At 41.8% G+C, this 22696-nt stretch overlaps 1 protein-coding gene across 4 annotated transcripts in view; it reads right to left on the minus strand.

The window, feature by feature from the left end:
- Window positions 1-707: 707 nt before the first annotated feature.
- Window positions 708-22696, minus strand: part of RRAGC (Ras related GTP binding C) — a 60641-nt gene continuing 38652 nt past the window's right edge. For all 4 annotated transcript variants that reach the window (XM_068116535.2, XM_068116536.2, XM_068116533.2 and 1 more), the window contains 3 exons: window positions 21726-21868; window positions 2106-2275; window positions 708-1949 (listed from right to left, as the gene is read on the minus strand). In XM_068116535.2, coding sequence (XP_067972636.1) covers window positions 1813-1949; window positions 2106-2275; window positions 21726-21868 — 450 coding nt within the window. In that variant the 3' untranslated portion in view covers window positions 708-1812. The remainder of the gene's footprint in view (window positions 1950-2105; window positions 2276-21725; window positions 21869-22696) is intronic.

The following is a 22696-nucleotide window of genomic DNA, read 5'->3' on the forward strand; positions in this document are numbered from 1 at the left end:
TACCATGTTTCATTTAAATCATTCAGCTGTTCTGAAGCATCACATTTTTACCTGACATGACCTCTGACCTTTAACGCTGAAATCTAATCAGTTCCTCTTTTCATAATATTTACTTATGCCAAGTTTGGTCAAAATCCCATCACTGGTTCACAAGTTAGCATAGTAACAGGATTTGTACCTAACGGGACTTTTGACCTCTCGACCCCATAATCCAATCAGTTCACCTTCGTATTATTAATTTATACATACTTGTACCAAGTTTGATTTCGATCACCTCAGCCATCAAGTTATTGGGGGTAACAAAAACCTATCACGGACAGACGGACAACCTGAAAACTTCATGCCTCCGGGTGACCGTCGGTGAAGGTATAAAAAGGTCATACAAATGAAATGGACTTGGGTGCCATCATAAAATAATGCAACATTATTATAAAAGGTCAAATTGGTACTAAATTACAGCAGATTTCCGAGGAAATAAAGTGATCGGTCGGTTGGTAAAAATCTGGCAAATCCGCCACTAGGCCAGCAAATGTGTCCAATCGACGGGGAGGGCACGGTGCATGATCAGCTGTTTGTGTCTACCCGTGCAGTCACCATCATGGACCAAGCACCTCACGACTGTTGATTAGACGTGTAATTTCAGTAGAAAAGATGAGATGAAATGCTGTGACCATTCACAACGTGATAAAGCGACAGAACAGGAAGAATCAATTCGATAACTGCCATCTTTACTTAAGCCACACCAATAAACCAAAGGCCTCCAGGAGAGCTTTAATGCCAAAGAACCAGATATACATTTAGGCAGGAGAAGCGTCAACATTGAGCCTGAAAGCAAGCGATGTAATGTTGAAATCAAACTTCATCCAAATATTGGTTATTTACAAGCAGGCCACACCAGATGCAGCGTCCACTGAAGCGATGCCACTCGAATCGGGCCATGTGAGGGCACCACCTCCATGTTGATGCAATGAAATAACGCTACCTCACAAGGATTGTCCACCCTTCACCTCGGCGATCATTTTTAAATGCGATCTCTGAACTATCTGCGATTTCCAAAGAAAAAGGAAGGTTGTGCAATTATCACGTGACTTTCCTTTTAATGCAGTTACCGGTACAAAGCCCTCGAGCCAACATCAAAAGCCAAAACGGATCAGTATTTGCCTCGAGAATCAACAAAGTGCAGAATTAATCACAGAAATCCGAGTCCTTCACGTTCCGATACGGGGGAATCGCCAGCACAGCAAACCCATAGCGTGGTGTGAACAGGAAGCACACCGCACAGTGTGCGTGCAAACGACCTCCGTGGGGATGGCGTCGTACAGGCAAAGGATGACGACTGTGCATGACAATTCGGCAACACCAGGCCTCGCGCAAAGGAACCCTCAACTTTGACCGGCCAGGCATGCAGAACCTTAGAGCATTTGGCGACAAGAAGCCCCGGTCGTCAGTCAGGTTTCTGATGACCTCAGGTGAAGAGAAGCAAAGAGCGGGAATGACCACGCAAGGTTTTGTGACCAAATGTTTAGTCGAATGATGGTTGTACCTCCTCGACAGTTCATTTTGACAATCATGCGGAGAAAACAGAAGGGCCGGATGGCTCACGGAGAAGAGATTCAACAATTGAGGCTCGGAGTGGAACTGCTGTCCGTGTTCAACATTAGTTTGTTCACCGTGAAGCAAATTGATACACGTGACTTGCACGAGCCACAAGCCAAAGCGAGGGAATCGTGTTGTGGAAGAAACGGGACGCACGAGCCAAGAATATCTGGGCCACTTTAGTTCGTGACGATGCTTTCAGGCACCAGGAACCAACTACTCGAGCAGACCGTTGTGCACAAACACCTTGCCATCGGGCATCTCGGGCGTGTTGAGCATGGGGATGTCAATATGCACTTCAAACACCTCGTGGATAGCATTACGGATGCAGTGGAAGTTGTAGTCAATAAGGCCTGCATAGGGTGATGGTGGGAATCATTGTCAGCATAATACATTTGTCTACAAGCGAGATCCCCTTTGCCTCACCATTCTCAACTTCACCTCCAAATTAAGCAAGTGGGTGAGACTATGCAGCTACCAAACCAAGAGTCGACCTTGTGTGCACACACCTTTTCGCTCAAAATTATCCTCCCGCAGAATGCATACGAGTGTCAGGAAGCGTGTGACCTCCTTGAGGTAAAGCACCGTCGTGTTGTTGAGTTTTATAATCGCCATGGAATCCTTGTCGTATGCACTGCCGCCACCACCGCCAACATTACCACCACAGTCCTCCCTCAACCTGCCCGAACAAACCAAAAAAGGCAACTGTGTGAGATCCAGCAAGGACATAAATGTGTGCACCCTGGGGAACAGAGCAGAACTAATCTTCGGGTCCAGATAGTACACGACTAACAAATCAATTAATCTAATATCCAGATAGTACGCAGCGAACAAATCAATTAATCTAAAATCCAGATAGTACACGACTAACAAATCAATTAATCTGATATCCAGATAGTACACAGCGAACAAATCAATTAATCTAATATCCAGATAGTGCATGACCAACAAATCAATTAATCTAATATCCAGATAGTACACAGCGAACAAATCAATTAATCTAATATCCAGATAGTGCATGACCAACAAATCAATTAATCTGATATCCAGATAGTACACAGCGAACAAATCAATTAATCTAATATCCAGATAGTGCATGACTAAAAAATAAATTAATCGAATATCCAGATAGTATACGACTAACAAATCAATTAATCTACAATACAGATAGTACATGATGAACAAATCAATTAATCTAATATCCAGATAGTGCACGACTAACAAATCAAATAATCTAATATCCAGATAGTACACGACTAGCAAATCAATTAATCTAATATCCAGATAGTGCACAACTAACAAATCAAATAATCTAATATCCAGATAGTGCACGACTAACTAATCAAATAATCAAATATCCAGATAGTGCACGACTAACAAATCAAATAATCTAATATCCAGATAGTATACGACTAACAAATCAATTAATCTGATATCCAGATAGTACACAGCGAACAAATCAATTAATCTAATATCCAGATAGTGCATGACCAACAAATCAATTAATCTAATATCCAGATAGTACACGACTAACAAATCAATTAATCTAATATCCAGATAGTACACGACTAACAAATCAATTAATCTAATATCCAGATAGTACACGACGAACAAATCAATTAATCTAATATATAGTGCATGACCAACAAATCAATTAATCTAATATCCAGATAGTACACGACTAAAAAATCAATTAATCTGATATCCAGATAGTGCATGACTAACAAATCAATTAATCTAATATCCAGATAGTACACGACTGACAAATCAATTAATCTAATATCCAGATAGTACACGACAAACAAATCAATTAATCTAATATCCAGATAGTGCATGACCAACAAATCAATTAATCTAATATCCAGATAGTACATGACTAAAAAATCAATTAATCTGATATCCAGATAGCACACGACTAACAAATCAATTAATCTAATATCCAGATAGTACACAGCGAACAAATCAATTAATCTAATATCCAGATAGTACACGACTAAAAAAATCAATTGATCTAATATCCAGATAGTACACGACTAACAAATCAATTAATCTAATATCCAGATAGTACACAGCGAACAAATCAATTAATCTAATATCCAGATAGTGCATGACCAACAAATCAATTAATCTAATATCCAGATAGTACACAGCGAACAAATCAATTAATCTAATATCCAGATAGTGCATGACTAAAAAATAAATTAATCGAATATCCAGATAGTATACGACTAACAAATCAATTAATCTACAATACAGATAGTACATGATGAACAAATCAATTAATCTAATATCCAGATAGTGCACGACTAACAAATCAAATAATCTAATATCCAGATAGTACACGACTAGCAAATCAATTAATCTAATATCCAGATAGTACACAGCGAACAAATCAATTAATCTAATATCCAGATAGTGCATGACCAACAAATCAATTAATCTAATATCCAGATAGTACACAGCGAACAAATCAATTAATCTAATATCCAGATAGTGCATGACCAACAAATCAATTAATCTGATATCCAGATAGTACACAGCGAACAAATCAATTAATCTAATATCCAGATAGTGCATGACCAACAAATCAATTAATCTGATATCCAGATAGTACACAGCGAACAAATCAATTAATCTAATATCCAGATAGTGCATGACTAAAAAATAAATTAATCGAATATCCAGATAGTATACGACTAACAAATCAATTAATCTACAATACAGATAGTACATGATGAACAAATCAATTAATCTAATATCCAGATAGTGCACGACTAACAAATCAAATAATCTAATATCCAGATAGTACACGACTAGCAAATCAATTAATCTAATATCCAGATAGTACACAGCGAACAAATCAATTAATCTAATATCCAGATAGTGCATGACCAACAAATCAATTAATCTAATATCCAGATAGTACACAGCGAACAAATCAATTAATCTAATATCCAGATAGTGCATGACCAACAAATCAATTAATCTGATATCCAGATAGTACACAGCGAACAAATCAATTAATCTAATATCCAGATAGTGCATGACCAACAAATCAATTAATCTGATATCCAGATAGTACACAGCGAACAAATCAATTAATCTAATATCCAGATAGTGCATGACTAAAAAATAAATTAATCGAATATCCAGATAGTATACGACTAACAAATCAATTAATCTACAATACAGATAGTACATGATGAACAAATCAATTAATCTAATATCCAGATAGTGCACGACTAACAAATCAAATAATCTAATATCCAGATAGTACACGACTAGCAAATCAATTAATCTAATATCCAGATAGTGCACAACTAACAAATCAAATAATCTAATATCCAGATAGTGCACGACTAACTAATCAAATAATCAAATATCCAGATAGTGCACGACTAACAAATCAAATAATCTAATATCCAGATAGTATACGACTAACAAATCAATTAATCTGATATCCAGATAGTACACAGCGAACAAATCAATTAATCTAATATCCAGATAGTGCATGACCAACAAATCAATTAATCTAATATCCAGATAGTACACGACTAACAAATCAATTAATCTAATATCCAGATAGTACACGACTAACAAATCAATTAATCTAATATCCAGATAGTACACGACGAACAAATCAATTAATCTAATATATAGTGCATGACCAACAAATCAATTAATCTAATATCCAGATAGTACACGACTAAAAAATCAATTAATCTGATATCCAGATAGTGCATGACTAACAAATCAATTAATCTAATATCCAGATAGTACACGACTGACAAATCAATTAATCTAATATCCAGATAGTACACGACAAACAAATCAATTAATCTAATATCCAGATAGTGCATGACCAACAAATCAATTAATCTAATATCCAGATAGTACATGACTAAAAAATCAATTAATCTGATATCCAGATAGCACACGACTAACAAATCAATTAATCTAATATCCAGATAGTACACAGCAAACAAATCAATTAATCTAATATCCAGATAGTACACGACTAAAAAAATCAATTGATCTAATATCCAGATAGTACACGACTAACAAATCAATTAATCTAATATCCAGATAGTACACAGTGAACAAATCAATTAATCTAATATCCAGATAGTGCATGACCAACAAATCAATTAATCTAATATCCAGATAGTACACAGCGAACAAATCAATTAATCTAATATCCAGATAGTGCATGACCAACAAATCAATTAATCTGATATCCAGATAGTACACAGCGAACAAATCAATTAATCTAATATCCAGATAGTGCATGACTAAAAAATAAATTAATCGAATATCCAGATAGTATACGACTAACAAATCAATTAATCTACAATACAGATAGTACATGATGAACAAATCAATTAATCTAATATCCAGATAGTGCACGACTAACAAATCAAATAATCTAATATCCAGATAGTACACGACTAGCAAATCAATTAATCTAATATCCAGATAGTACACAGCGAACAAATCAATTAATCTAATATCCAGATAGTGCATGACCAACAAATCAATTAATCTAATATCCAGATAGTACACAGCGAACAAATCAATTAATCTAATATCCAGATAGTGCATGACCAACAAATCAATTAATCTGATATCCAGATAGTACACAGCGAACAAATCAATTAATCTAATATCCAGATAGTGCATGACCAACAAATCAATTAATCTGATATCCAGATAGTACACAGCGAACAAATCAATTAATCTAATATCCAGATAGTGCATGACTAAAAAATAAATTAATCGAATATCCAGATAGTATACGACTAACAAATCAATTAATCTACAATACAGATAGTACATGATGAACAAATCAATTAATCTAATATCCAGATAGTGCACGACTAACAAATCAAATAATCTAATATCCAGATAGTACACGACTAGCAAATCAATTAATCTAATATCCAGATAGTACACAGCGAACAAATCAATTAATCTAATATCCAGATAGTGCATGACCAACAAATCAATTAATCTAATATCCAGATAGTACACAGCGAACAAATCAATTAATCTAATATCCAGATAGTGCATGACCAACAAATCAATTAATCTGATATCCAGATAGTACACAGCGAACAAATCAATTAATCTAATATCCAGATAGTGCATGACCAACAAATCAATTAATCTGATATCCAGATAGTACACAGCGAACAAATCAATTAATCTAATATCCAGATAGTGCATGACTAAAAAATAAATTAATCGAATATCCAGATAGTATACGACTAACAAATCAATTAATCTACAATACAGATAGTACATGATGAACAAATCAATTAATCTAATATCCAGATAGTGCACGACTAACAAATCAAATAATCTAATATCCAGATAGTACACGACTAGCAAATCAATTAATCTAATATCCAGATAGTGCACAACTAACAAATCAAATAATCTAATATCCAGATAGTGCACGACTAACTAATCAAATAATCAAATATCCAGATAGTGCACGACTAACAAATCAAATAATCTAATATCCAGATAGTATACGACTAACAAATCAATTAATCTGATATCCAGATAGTACACAGCGAACAAATCAATTAATCTAATATCCAGATAGTGCATGACCAACAAATCAATTAATCTAATATCCAGATAGTACACGACTAACAAATCAATTAATCTAATATCCAGATAGTACACGACTAACAAATCAATTAATCTAATATCCAGATAGTACACGACGAACAAATCAATTAATCTAATATATAGTGCATGACCAACAAATCAATTAATCTAATATCCAGATAGTACACGACTAAAAAATCAATTAATCTGATATCCAGATAGTGCATGACTAACAAATCAATTAATCTAATATCCAGATAGTACACGACTGACAAATCAATTAATCTAATATCCAGATAGTACACGACAAACAAATCAATTAATCTAATATCCAGATAGTGCATGACCAACAAATCAATTAATCTAATATCCAGATAGTACATGACTAAAAAATCAATTAATCTGATATCCAGATAGCACACGACTAACAAATCAATTAATCTAATATCCAGATAGTACACAGCGAACAAATCAATTAATCTAATATCCAGATAGTACACGACTAAAAAAATCAATTGATCTAATATCCAGATAGTACACGACTAACAAATCAATTAATCTAATATCCAGATAGTACACAGCGAACAAATCAATTAATCTAATATCCAGATAGTGCATGACCAACAAATCAATTAATCTAATATCCAGATAGTACACAGCGAACAAATCAATTAATCTAATATCCAGATAGTGCATGACCAACAAATCAATTAATCTGATATCCAGATAGTACACAGCGAACAAATCAATTAATCTAATATCCAGATAGTGCATGACTAAAAAATAAATTAATCGAATATCCAGATAGTATACGACTAACAAATCAATTAATCTACAATACAGATAGTACATGATGAACAAATCAATTAATCTAATATCCAGATAGTGCACGACTAACAAATCAAATAATCTAATATCCAGATAGTACACGACTAGCAAATCAATTAATCTAATATCCAGATAGTACACAGCGAACAAATCAATTAATCTAATATCCAGATAGTGCATGACCAACAAATCAATTAATCTAATATCCAGATAGTACACAGCGAACAAATCAATTAATCTAATATCCAGATAGTGCATGACCAACAAATCAATTAATCTGATATCCAGATAGTACACAGCGAACAAATCAATTAATCTAATATCCAGATAGTGCATGACTAAAAAATAAATCAATCGAATATCCAGATAGTATACGACTAACAAATCAATTAATCTACAATACAGATAGTACATGATGAACAAATCAATTAATCTAATATCCAGATAGTGCACGACTAACAAATCAAATAATCTAATATCCAGATAGTACACGACTAGCAAATCAATTAATCTAATATCCAGATAGTGCACAACTAACAAATCAAATAATCTAATATCCAGATAGTGCACGACTAACTAATCAAATAATCAAATATCCAGATAGTGCACGACTAACAAATCAAATAATCTAATATCCAGATAGTATACGACTAACAAATCAATTAATCTGATATCCAGATAGTACACAGCGAACAAATCAATTAATCTAATATCCAGATAGTGCATGACCAACAAATCAATTAATCTAATATCCAGATAGTACACGACTAACAAATCAATTAATCTAATATCCAGATAGTACACGACTAACAAATCAATTAATCTAATATCCAGATAGTACACGACGAACAAATCAATTAATCTAATATATAGTGCATGACCAACAAATCAATTAATCTAATATCCAGATAGTACACGACTAAAAAATCAATTAATCTGATATCCAGATAGTACACGACTAAAAAATCAATTAATCTAATATCCAGATAGTGCATGACTAACAAATCAATTAATCTAATATCCAGATAGTACACGACTGACAAATCAATTAATCTAATATCCAGATAGTACACGACAAACAAATCAATTAATCTAATATCCAGATAGTGCATGACCAACAAATCAATTAATCTAATATCCAGATAGTACATGACTAAAAAATCAATTAATCTGATATCCAGATAGCACACGACTAACAAATCAATTAATCTAATATCCAGATAGTACACAGCGAACAAATCAATTAATCTAATATCCAGATAGTACACGACTAAAAAAATCAATTGATCTAATATCCAGATAGTACACGACTAACAAATCAATTAATCTAATATCCAGATAGTACACAGCGAACAAATCAATTAATCTAATATCCAGATTGTGCACGGCTAAAAAAATCAATTAATCTGACATCCAGATAGTACACGACTAACAAATCAATTAATCTAATACCCAGATAGTGCACGACTAATAAATCAATTAACCTGAAATCCAGATAGTATATGACTAACAAATCAATTTATCTAATATCCAGATAGTGCATGACTAACAAATCAATTAATCTAATATCCAGATAGTACATGACTAACAAATCAATTAATCTAATATCCAGATAGTGCACGACTAACAAATCAATTAATCTAATATCCAGACAGTGCACGACTAACAAATCAATTAATCTAAAATACAGATAGTACACGACGAACAAATCAATTAATCTAAAATACAGATAGTATACGACAAACAAATCAATTCATCTAATATCCAGATAGTATACGACTAACAAATCAATTAATCTAAAATACAGATAGTACACGATGAACAAATCAATTAATCTAAAATACAGATAGTATATGACAAACAAATCAATTCATCTAATATCCAGATAGTATATGACTAACAAATCAATTAATCTAAAATACAGATAGTACACGATGAACAAATCGATTAATCTAATATCCAGATAGTGCACGACTAACAAATCAAATAATCTAATATACAGATAGCACACGACTAACAAATCAATTAACCTAATAGCCAGATAGTATACGACTAACAAATCAATTAACCTAATAAACAGATCGTATTCGACTAACAAATCAATTAATCTAATATCCAGATAGTACACGATGAACAAATCAATTAATCTAATATCCAAATAGGACACGACTATGATGATGATGGTGAAAATGATTGGAAAGCTCTTGGTGAACGTCATCTCGGGATATGCTCCGCAGGTTGGTCGGAGCGATGAAGAGAAGGACAAGTTCTGGTGTGCGATAGAGAAGCTGATGGAAAACGTGAAAGATGAGGAAGTTGTTGTGGTAGGAGGAGACCTAAATGGACATGTGGGAAGGAGTATGGACGGTTTTGAGGGAGTTCATGGGGGTTACGGATATGGTGTGAGAAATCCTACCGTCTGTCGGGGTTGAGTGGGTGTGACCGCTTCGTCTCCAATTACGTTGCGGTTTGCTGAGTGAGCGGTGGAGGTGCTCCTCTGGTGGGCGCCGTTGTACAGTTTGGCGGGAAGAGCACCCTTTCCCACTGTACCCGCTTCGGATATCGACTGGAGAGCGAGATTCGGGCTTCGACCGGATTTCGTTCCATCGACCGCTGGAGCGAATCCCATTCGCCTTGGGAAAAGTCATAGAGACATTGAGGAGTGTCCTTTTCACTCGTTGGGAGCAGTGAGTTATTTGACTTTATTTAAGAGATAAATAGAGTGCACTCTTCATGGCCATTTGTTGTACCGTTATTCCTGTGTGATTTATAATACAAGTTTGTTCATTTATAATCATTTGTGTGGTTTCACTATTGATTTCCACCACAGGGTAACATTTTTCTGCCGGGGTTCCTCTCGGGGTTCGGAGGTTACCGAGACTCGGAGATCCTTGAGAACTCCGTAACAGAAATTGGGGGCTCGTCCGGGATAGAATTCCCTAGCATTCCCAAATTTTCCAATTTTGGGAATTTATCAACATTCCCCAATTTTTCAAAAAAAAAAAAAAGCTTTTTTTTTTTTTTTGGAAATTTCTTGTGTGAAGGTTAACAGGTGTTAACAGATAGTCACCATGGAATTTGACGCAGAGAAGTTTACAGCGACCCCTAGTGAGGCACAGTTCCGAGCGTTACTAAAATCGGAACTCTTGAGATTGGGCAAACATTTTAGCTTGGAGGTGTGGAGGAATATCTTATTTATATATTCTCCCCTCCTGTTCAAAATGTATTTTCCTCTTGAGAAAAGGCTGGGAACATTCTTAGTTCGGAGGGGTCACGAAGGAGTGACCTAAAGAAAGATAAAGGTGCTTTATTATCCCAAACTGATAATAACTGTCTAAGATGTGTCTCAGAGTTCTCCAAGAGAAGAACCAGAGTGTCTCTGTCTGAGCTGTGCGGAGTCTCGAATACCTTACCTTATATGGAGTGAACAGTGATAATAAAAGGTAAAGTGGGACTTCGAAAAGGGTTGTTGCGCTGGACGAAGGAACGAAGGAAGATCTACAAAGAGGGAGAAGATCTGCTCAGAAGATTGGGCCATGCTGCCCGGCTGAACGAGGCTTCGTTGAGTTTAGTCAGTTCATTCGTTATTTCATAAAGTGAATCTATTCGTTATTTCCCTTCCCCTAAAGTATAATAAAAGAACAAAAGAGAACAAAGAGTGGATTCATTCCTTTAAGATAGGAAAGAGGAATAATTCCATAGAGGTCCGAGCTAAAATGAAGAAACCAGAGATGCAGACAGTGGTGATAGAATCTCTGGTGGAACTAGGAACATGGGGAGAGGTAGCCTTGGATTGGTTACCAGAAGAACAAGAAAATGTGGAGCTCCAGAAAGTGGAGATGCAATTGCAGAGCCAGGAAAGGTTAAAAGCACAAGAAAGAGAACTCCAGGAAAGGTTAAAAACACAAGAAAGAGAACTCCAGGAAAGGTTCGAAGACAAAAAAGGAGAGCTGCAAGGGAACTCGAAGAAAGAAGAGAAAAGGAACAAGCAGAGGAAAGGAGAGCTACAAGGGAACTCGAAGCAGAGGAGAGAAAAGCCGAAAGGGAGTTAAAGGACCGTGAAATGGTGCGTAGGCAGGAAATTAAAGTCAAGGAGCTGGAGTTAATGAGAGAACGGGGAGAGGTACCACCCATGCCGACTGGTTCGACAACTAGTCAAAACACCTGGGATGTTGGCAGACATGTGAGGCTGGTTCCACCCTTCAATGAAAAGGAGGTAGCCAAGTTTTTTTTACACTTTCAGAAAATGGCTCAAATGTTAAAATGGCCGGAGGAGTCCTGGACCATATTAGTGCAAAGTGTTCTGGTAGGTAAAGCTCAAGATATTTATTCGGCTTTACCGATTGAGCAATGTGCAGATTATGAGATGGTGAAGAAAACCATTCTCAAAGCCTATGAATTGGTCGCTGAAGCTTACCGGCAAAAATTCCGGAACGCCAGGAAGAGGGAGTATCTGTTGTTATCGGGAATGATTTGGCCGGTGGTCAAGTTTATGGTAACCCGATGGTTGTTAAAAAGCCAAGTAGGGAAAATAACCACACCAGTTAGGGACGGCGACAAAGTTAGCAAGTTATTTGTCGGTGGACTGAACTTCAAAACAAAGGAAGATGTTCTGGAGTCTGCCATCAGCAAATATGGACCGCTTTTGGAAGTAGTGCTGAGAAAAGACAGGGAGACACAAAAGTCAAGAGGGTTTGGCTTTGTCACGTTTGAAAACTCCAAGGACGCCAGAGATTCAGAAAAGGATCTGAATAGCAAGGAGTTGGAGGGTCGGACCATAACAGTAGGGAAGGCATTTCATAGGTGTCGTGGGAGCTACAGAAGAGGACCACGGAGCAGTAGTTTTGGTGGTGGCCGCAATCAATATTATTATGGAGGCTCCCAGAGTTACGGCAGCTCCCGAAGGAAGGATTGTCAGAGTAGTGGCTGAGAAGGAGACCGCTATTCATGTGACTACAGTGACAAGCGGTCCCACCGTAATTATTATGAAAGTTCGAAAGAGTTGAAGCACTGAATGCTGCGGAGCAGCCGAGCAAAAATTCTGACACGGATTAACCGTGAACACCACGTTCCTAAAGGCGTCCATGTAGTAAACTTTCCTGCACGGACTAACCGTGACCTCCACGTTCCTAAAGGCGTCCATGTAGGGAATACTTCCAGGCCTCACCACCCAACCACCATGGAACCTGGCCTTCAGCTCGGCCTCCCGGGAAAAGTGCTATAGATTTACTGGCCTTTGGATTTTTGATCACCACCCCTTAACCTTCATTCACAAGAAACTGAATGTATAAATCAGAGGGTGATGAGATGGAGTTTGGCTTTGCAGGAGTCCAACGAGAAATTTAGCATGTAAAGAGCAGGGACAATGTCGTTGCTGATGCTTTGTCCAGAGTGAATTAACTTTGGAAATCTCTGTGGGTTGTGTGAAATTTTGTTGCTTTATTTTTGGGGAATGTTGAATATTGTTACACACGGGAAGTGATGATTTGGGTTGTGAGTTTATTTTTGTTTGTTTAAAGAGTTTGCATGCAAAGAAAGTTTTCGCTGTGTTCAAACTTTCTTGAGGGGGGGAAGTGTTATGGATTCATCACTTCCGCTGGGGTGGTTTTCACCCACTGGACATGTTTCTGATATTATGTATTATTATTATGTTCAAAAGGTTTATTATTCATGAACGGTTATCAAAAGTTAAAAAGGATAACTGTAAGTGAAACAGGAAGCCGAAGAAGGAAGACAATGAGGTGAAGAGGAAGAAGCAGCGGGAGCAAAGTCGGAGAGGACGCGTGACGTCAGCGCTCTGAAACGAGCAAGGTTTACCGACAGCCGCGAGGGGATTTTGAGTTCCTGGAAGGGACATCCGGCGATAAGAATATTCGCTGGAGTGGAGAAATCTGCATAGACAGATTTGGGGCGCTGAGATTCCGACGAATCGTCGTCTCGTCGCATCGGCTCAAGCTAGAGACATCGGCCATCTTAAACCCTGTGCTTCGGACACCTGTGAAGGTTTGCTTCGTGTCATCTTCACCCCAACATCCTACCATCTGTCGGGGATGAGTGGGTGCGACCGCTTCGTCTCCAATTACGTTGCGGTTTGCTGAGTGAGCGGTGAAGGTGCGCCTCTGGAGGGCGCCGTTGTACAGTTTGGCGGGAAGAGCACCCTTGCCCACTGTACCCGCTTCAGATATCGACTGGAGAGCGAGATTCGGGCTTCGACCGGATTTCTTTCCATCGACCACTGGAGCGAATCCCATTTGCCTTGGGAAAAGTCATAGAGACATTGAGGAGTGTCCTTTTCACTCGTTGGGAGCAGTGAGTTATTTGACCTTATATAAGACATATATAGAGTGCACTCTTAATGGCCATTTGTTGTACCGTTATTCCTGTGTGTGATTTATAATACAATTACGTTCATTTATAATTAATCATTGGTGTGGTTTCACTATTGATTTCCACCACAGGGTAACATAATTTTTTGCCGGGGTTCCTCTCGGGGTTCGGAGGTTACCGAGACTCGGAGATCCTTGAGGACTCCGTAACAATGGAGACAAAAGGTCTGAAGGTGAATATAGGAAAGACGAAGGTGATGGCAAGTGGTAAAGCATGTGGTGAGGTGGAAAGAACTGGGAAGTGGCCATGTGCTGTGTGCAGGAAGGGTGTCGGAGTGAACTCCATTCAATGTACAATGTGCGCTGAGTGGGTTCATCAAAAATGTAGTGGTCTGAGAGGGTCATTAACCAGTGTGGCAGCTACATTCAAATGTAAGGTGTGCACAGGAGCTGCAGATGGAGGAAATGTTGAGTTGGATCTTGGAGACGGCGTGAAGCTGGAAGGTGTGAAAACATTTTGCTACCTCGGAGACATGCTGAATGGAGAAGGTGGATCAGACTCCGCAGCGGTTGCTAGAGTGAGATGTGCATGGAAGAAGTTTCAGGAACTGAGTGGCGTGATGATGAGGAGGGGAGTGTTGTTGAAGCTGAAGGGAAAGGTGTATGCTGCATGTGTGAGAAGTGTTATGATTTATGGGAGTGAGACATGGGTCATGAATGTAGAGCAGCAACGAAGGCTGGAAAGGGTGGAAATGCGAATGGTTCCGTGGATGTGCGGAGTATCGTTGCGAGAGAGGAAGACAAATGATGAATTGCGAAAGATGATGGGAATAGAGCCTGTGATTGATGCTGTGAAGAGGAACAGGTTGAGATGGTTTGGTCATGTGTTGAGGAAGGATGAAAGTGACTGGTTGAGAAGTGATGGAAATGAATGTAGAAGGAAGTAGAGGATGGGGAAGACCGAGAAAGACTTGGCTAAAGATGGTGGAAGAAGAAATGCGGGCAAGGGGGTTAACAAGGGGAGATGCAGAAAATAGGACAAAATGGAGAAGATTGTCATGGGGCCCGCAGGGAAAATGGCCTTAAAATGCCTGTTGTTGTATACGACTAACAAACCAATCAATCTAATATACAGATAGTACACGATGAACAAATCAATTTATCTAATATACAGATAGTATATGTCGTGGAAATCAATCAGGTCCACAACTTTGTCCCATAGGTAGGTTTAATCACAATTAGATCTTTGGCATCATCCTGTAAAAATACAATCATGCAATAGATATCAGGATCTTGGCATCATATAGAAAGGATCGATAATAATAGTTAAAGCAAGCGAGTCTAGCATATATATGTGCGGGTACGTACCATTCAAGACTACAAAACTACATGTCATAGTAAATGTCACAGGAGTCGCTCAGCGTCGCGGATGTCCCAGGTCTTATAGACGCCCCTCAGTGGTTTAAGCGAGCATCACTCCCGGGTTCACCTTTGGTATATTTTCACTACATTCTCCCCGCCGTTAGAACTATACTGCCGCTAGGCAGGTCTCAAGCGAGCGTCAGCATTAATTGATTGGGGTACGTCATTCCATGTCAGTCGGTCCACCCGTAGCGGTCGGGGTGGCGAACTACCCTGCCAGCTCGTGTCCGGAAACTACCGGGTACGGCGTCCCCAAGCCCAGAGTCCCCTGCTTCGGAGTAACCGCTGGAGGCCGGTGTCGGAGGGGGCACCTCAGAGCCTTCAGGCAGGGGTGTATGTGACGACGGAAGTGACGGCAGAAGTTCCATAGAGGAAGCTTCGGTAGAGTCCATAGACTCGTAGATCGGTTCGTCGATATCCCTATAAGGGTCGATGACCCCACATGGGGCGAGATGGCGTACGGAGACAGTGGACTCACGTCCATCTGCCGTCATCACACGAGCATGCTCGGGATTAGCCTGGAGTACCTGCACCTTATCTACTTAGGGGTCGTACTTGCTTGTGCGAACCGCTTGTTTGAGATAGGCCGGCCCCGGCTCAGGGAGCCAGCTGGGTAAAGATCGGATACTACCCGAGCTTCTAGGGTGGTGGAACAGTCTTTCATGAGGAGTCTGGTTGGTGGCCGTACATAGGAGAGCCCTGATCGAGTTCAGAGCAGCAGGTAGCGACCAAGCCCATTTATCGAGGCCCCGGCCGAGGGGCCTGAGGCTCAGCATGACGGCCCTCCATATAATCCCATTGAAGCGTTCGATCTGCCCATTCGTCTGGGGTCTGTACGGTGTGGTGTAACTCGAAGCGACATTATTTTGGAGCAAATAACCTCTCACCTCCTGAGACAGGAACACCGCACCCCGATCGGTATGCACGTAGGCCGGATACCCAAACATAGAAAACAAATTCTGCAGGCACCGTATGACCGTGGCAGCCGTCATATCCCCGCACGTGTAAGCAAAAGGGAATCGCGAGTACTCATCAACCATAGTGAGCAGATAACGAGAGTTACTCGACACCGGCAGCAGTCCTTTGAAATCCATCGCCAATCTCTCCCACGGTCTAGTAGCCCTAACCAGCGTCCCCATGGGAGGGTTGTAAAAACGCGGTTTGAGTTCCGCACATATAGCGCAGTCACGGCAGATCCGGCGGATGTCCTCAATCGAGTATGGCAGATTACCACTACGCACAAAATGAGCGAAACGCGCCACCCCTGGATGACACATAGTGTCGTGCAAAGTGCGCAGACCCTCCAGAGTTATGATACCCGCGCACGTAGCCGGCCTCAATAAGGCGTCGGCGACCAGGTTATCCTTCCCCGGGCGGTATTTGATGGTGTAGCAGAAGTCGGCGAGTTCGATACGCCAGCGAGTGATTTTCTCATTCTTAATACGTTGAGCATGTAAGGTGTCGTACATGAACGCAACGCTTTGTTGGTCCGTGATGATTTGGAAGCATCGTCCGAGTAAGTACGGTCGCCATCGCCGAATCGACTCGACGATCGCGTACGCTTCCTTTTCGACAGACGAATGCCTCCGCTCAGCGGAGGTGAGAGTCCGCGAAAAGAAAGCCACAGGGCGCCCCCCTTGGGAGAGAGTCGCTGCTATCGCATGATCCGAGGCATCACTTTCTAACACGAAAGATTCGCTCTCGTCGATCGTCGCCACAGCGGCGCCAGCGATGTCGGCCTTAAGGCCCCCCGTAGGCCGCCAAGGCGGCCGGGCTCATGCGGAACGTGTCGCAGGCCACGAGGGGGCGGAGCTTCGTGGAGAAATTTTGCACCCACTTCGAATAGTGGGCGAACAGCCCGAGAGCGCGCTTCAGCGAAGCTCGATCGCTAGGCGGAGCCATATCGAGCAAAGGTCGCAGACGCTCCTTATCCGGAGAGACAGAGCCATGGGTCACGGTGTACCCCAGAAGATCTATCGTGCGTAGAGAGTAACGACACTTAGCCTCATTCATGGTTAGGCGATACCTATGCGCGACCTCGAGGAAGCGCTTCAGATTAGCATCGTGATGCCCCTGGTCATACCCACAAACCGTAAGATTGTCCAGATATACAAAGACATCTGTCAAGTTCTCATTAGTAACGAGGTCGTCTATAGCCCTCTGAAAACAGGCGACCCCGTTCGTCACCCCCAAAAGGTAGTCGGGTGAGCTGGTATAACCTTTGACCCGATTCAAAGGCGGTATAGATGCGATCAGCCCTAGAGATGGGGATCTGATGATACTCACTACGCAGATTGAGAGTGCTGTAGACGGAGTACTAGGCCACCTGTCGTACTAGCGCGTCCATCCCCGGTAAGGGGTAGGCGTCCAGCTGTGTAAAGCGATTAACCGTCTGTGAGTAGTCGATTACCATGCGTCGGCGATGGGCCTCACTTCGCACCACTAAGACCTGGGCCCGCCACGGCGACCGGTTAGGTTCGATAATACCGTCCTTTAAGAGCTGGGCCGTTTCCTCCGCAATGAATTGCGCGTCTGCTCGTGAGTAGCGCCGTGATTTTACTGTTACAGAAGTGCAGTCAGTGGTCAGGTTGGGGAACAGCGAAAGAGGCTCAATGTCCATTTTCGCGAGTGCACACACAGCAAGCGTGTCCGTCCCACCGAATTCCATTTCCAAACGTCCATGTCGCTTAAGAAAATCGTGTCCTAACAGACTACGTCGATCAGCACATAATGCAGGCAAGACCATGACATGTACATCTGGAAACATGTGTCCCTTTATCACAAGTTTCAATCGACATTCCCCTTTTGTGCTGAGCCTAAGTCCCCGGGTGAAGATGAAGATCCGTCGTGTAGTCCCGAGGACCGGCCACCCATGTTGACGCACCAGCCGTTGATCGATAAAACTATCCGTAGACCCCGTGTCGACTAAGGCCCGCGCAAAAATGCCTTCGACCATGAGCGGAATAATGGCCTGAGCAAGGCCGGAAGATCCGGCAGGTATCGAGCCGTCCGAGCGAGAAGATCGCGCTTCGCGTGTGGATCCCACACCGGCTGCAGTTTTCCGGTCGTTTGAGCAGCCTCCGGAGGGCCCCCGTGCCAAACGCATAGTTGGCCGTGCTGGAGCAAGAGCGTGTAGTTCGTACGAGCTGCCGTCAGATGGCGCTCGTGTCACATGCAGCGTTTGCAGCAAAGCAAGAGGAGCTTTCAAAGCAGGAGCTTGTCGTTTGTTTGAGGAGGGCGTTCGGATGCCAGTCAAGGATGGTCGCTCCGCGGCCGGTCGTGTTCGCGCCATTTGTTTTGGCGGCCCGATGTATCTCACCAAGGACGAGCGTGCAGCCAGGGGCCCACGAGGATGAGGACCGCTCATCAAAGCCGGGTGAGGCGCCCCGCTCTGTGCTTGGTCCGTTGGCTCGGCGATAAGCCCATTCAAGGTCGCGCGAGCTCGTGTGCCCCACGCGGTCTTCCTGCAGACTTTTGCAAAATGTCCTTTAGTCGAACACAAATGGCATATTGCTTCCCGAGCCGGACACGCCGACCTGGGATGCTGTCGATTGCCACAGAAGTAACACGTCGCGTTTCGTTCAGGCCTTGGCCTGGCCGCCGCCAAGCCGGAATCCGAGTCCACCTCGGGAGCGGCCAGGGGCTCCGCCGTAGTCGAGTCCGCTCCCGTATCCTCGGCGGTAGCCCTCTCCGGTCGCGCGAGTTGAGAAGTCCCCGCAACGACTCGTGTGTGGTCATAGGCGGTAGATTGTTCCCGGGCCTCAGTGTAGACGTGGGCCACCCGTAGTGCCTCCGCGAACGTCAGGTCAGCCGTCTCCAAAAGTCTGAGCCTCAGAATCGAAGAGCTGATCCCAGAGACAAAAGCATCTCGGACAAGATCGTCCTGGACTTGCTCGTGCGTATGTACCTCTTGAGTACTGTCCGCAAGTAGGTGTCGCAGCTCCTGGGCGAAGCGATTGATCGACTCGGTGGGCTGTTGACGCCGCGTTGAGAGCAGATACCTGTTGTACACCATGCTCCGTTTCTTAATGTAAATTCGCTTTAGCTCTGCCACGGCGGCATCGTACGTCGTACATCGTGCGATGCTCCTGTAGACGCGGTGGTCGACTTTAGTCTGCATCACAGACAGCTTCGGTTCAGCCGTGGGAACGGTATCCTGGGCTCCGAACTGGTTCTCCAGCGTTTTGAGCCAGTGAGTGAACTCCGAGCCCGAATCCTCAGCTTGCGGGTCGGCGCCGAATGTCGGTACATTGATCATCTTGTGTCCTGCCATTTCCGTAGATCTTAATTGTGATTAAATGTCGTGGAAATCAATCAGGTCCACAACTTTGTCCCATAGGTAGGTTTAATCACAATTAGATCTTTGGCATCATCCTGTAAAAATACAATCATGCAATAGATATCAGGATCTTGGCATCATATAGAAAGGATCGATAATAATAGTCAAAGCAAGCGAGTCTAGCATATATGTGCGGGTACGTACCATTCAAGACTACAAGTCATAGTAAATGTCACAGGAGTCACTCAGCGTCGCGGATGTCCCAGGTCTTATAGACGCCCCTCAGTGGTTTAAGCGAGCATCACTCCCGGGTTCACCTTTGGTATATTTTCACTACAGTATACGACTAGCAAATCAATTAATCTAATATCCAGATCGTGCACGACTAACAAATCAATTAATCTAATATCAAGCCAGATAGTATTTGACTAACAAATCAATCGATCTAATATACAGATAGTACACGACTGACCAAGACCGTTTTGCTGTTTTTTCTTCTTTTTTTTCCTTTTTCTTAAATGCAGTATTTTTCTGATACGTCGGACACATCGTCGTCAAAATGTGTATGGAAGGGAAGATCGTCCTGTTGTCTCGATCAAACGTTGCGATCCAGTTTAAAGGCCTCGACCGATTGGGCAAGCTCATGGGAGGAGCTTGCCTGGTGTCGGATTTACGTCAGGCTCGACCAATTGGGCAAGCTCATGGGAGGAGCTTGCCTGGTGTCTGATTGACGTCAGGCTCGACCGATTGGGCAAGCTCATGGGAGGAGCTTACCTGGTGTCAGATTGACGTCAGGCTCGATCGATTGGGCAAGCTCATGGGAGGAGCTTGCCTGGTGTCGGATTGACGTCAGTCTCAACCGATTGGGCAAGCTCATGGGAGGAGCTTGCCTGGTGTCGGATTCACGTCAGGCTCGACCGATTGGGCAAGCTCATGGGAGGAGCTTACCTGGTGTCGGATTGACGTCAGGCTCGATCGATTGGGCAAGCTCATGGGAGGAGCTTGCCTGGTGTCGGATTGACGTCAGGCTCGACCAATTGGGCAAGCTCATGGGAGGAGCTCGTCTGGTGTCGGATTGACGTCAGGCTCGATCGATTGGGCAAGCTCATGGGAGGAGCTTGCCTGGTGTCGGATTGACGTCAGGCTCGACCAATTGGGCAAGCTCATGGGAGGAGCTCGTCTGGTGTCGGATTGACGTCAGGATACAAGATACAATGTTTACACAAATTGCACACATGTAAGCTCTTAGTGGATTTCACGGAATGACTAGTCAGGTCAAACAAAAAGGCCAAACAGTACAACCTTGTCGACCTTTTAGTATGACAGCGTGCGGAGTGGCCACAGATTGGGGGATCCATTTCGTTTGTATGTTTTTAGTTCTGATGAACAACGATGAGTGAGCAAACACCACTCAGCATAGATGAGTGGTCGTTTGTCTCCGGGTCAACACAAGCGAGGAAAGAACAACCAGGAAGCTTTTAAATGGGCACATTTGAGAAAGACAACGAGCGAAATCACATCTGCAAAGCTTCACAATACACTCTGAGCTGGTGTACACATACATTTCCTGTTTAGACTGCTGTCCCCCAAGCCACCCCTACATTTTATTCGGTCGGAGTAATCATCTTGGTGAGGGTGGAAAATGACTGCATTACCCATAGATGCAGGAGATGTCGATGACTACGTCGATCATGTCACAGCAAAGCTCATAGGACTGCATGTCCACAGGGGAGCTGTCTGTGGCGATGTAGATCTTGCTGACAACGTCAAACAGGAACGCTTTCTCAATGCCAGAGTTCTGGAGGAAAAGCGACCAAATTGGTGATGAAAAGCAAAGTTGAACAGAGAGGGGGAGGGGAGAGTTAAGGGGGAAAATGAGAGGTTAAGACTGCAAACAGCATGCAGTCAGGTTCACTATGTTTTTTCGTTTTTAATTTTTGGAGATTAGCAAAACTATACATTTTTGGAATATTCAGAGCATGAGGAATCCAAAAATTAATGTTGGCATTTACGTAGACACCTGCATGGCCGCCATTTTTGATTTTCAAAATGGCCGCCATAAAATACATAATTTGCGCTATCTCGGCTTCTTGTCAACCTAGAATCTTATTTAAATATGCTAATCCTATGTTTTCTGGGTCAAGAAAACCATTGTTGGGATCATTAGACTTCTAATCCTAACACTTGCTTCACTTTTAGGACTTTCCAGATGACACTCAGGACAGTGATGAAGATCTGTAAAAGCATATTCCTGAACGGTATAGACCGTGTAGATCCTGTGTATAGGACTTATAGTTCAATCTGATACTAACAAGGCTGCTTTCTTGCTTTATAAACCCATACCTATAACTTCAAAGGACTTGCAATATCATGTATTATGTAATACAGTTATATCACAAATATAAAGACAATGGTTTTCAATGACCTTTGTTTGTTGTTTTTCTATAATCCTGAGCACTATTTTGAGGCCTTTATTGGATTCCTTGACCCAGAAAACATAGGATTAGCATATTTAATTGAGTTTCTAGGTTGACTAGAAGCCGAGATAGCGCAAAATATGTATTTTATGGCGGCCATTTTGAAAATCCAAAATGGCGGCCATGCAGGTGTCTGTGCAAATGGCAAC

The sequence above is a fragment of the Myxine glutinosa genome, chromosome 5, assembly GCF_964187855.1.
Source record: "Myxine glutinosa chromosome 5, kmMyxGlut1.1, whole genome shotgun sequence".
In the NCBI taxonomy this organism is placed as follows: domain Eukaryota; kingdom Metazoa; phylum Chordata; class Myxini; order Myxiniformes; family Myxinidae; genus Myxine; species Myxine glutinosa.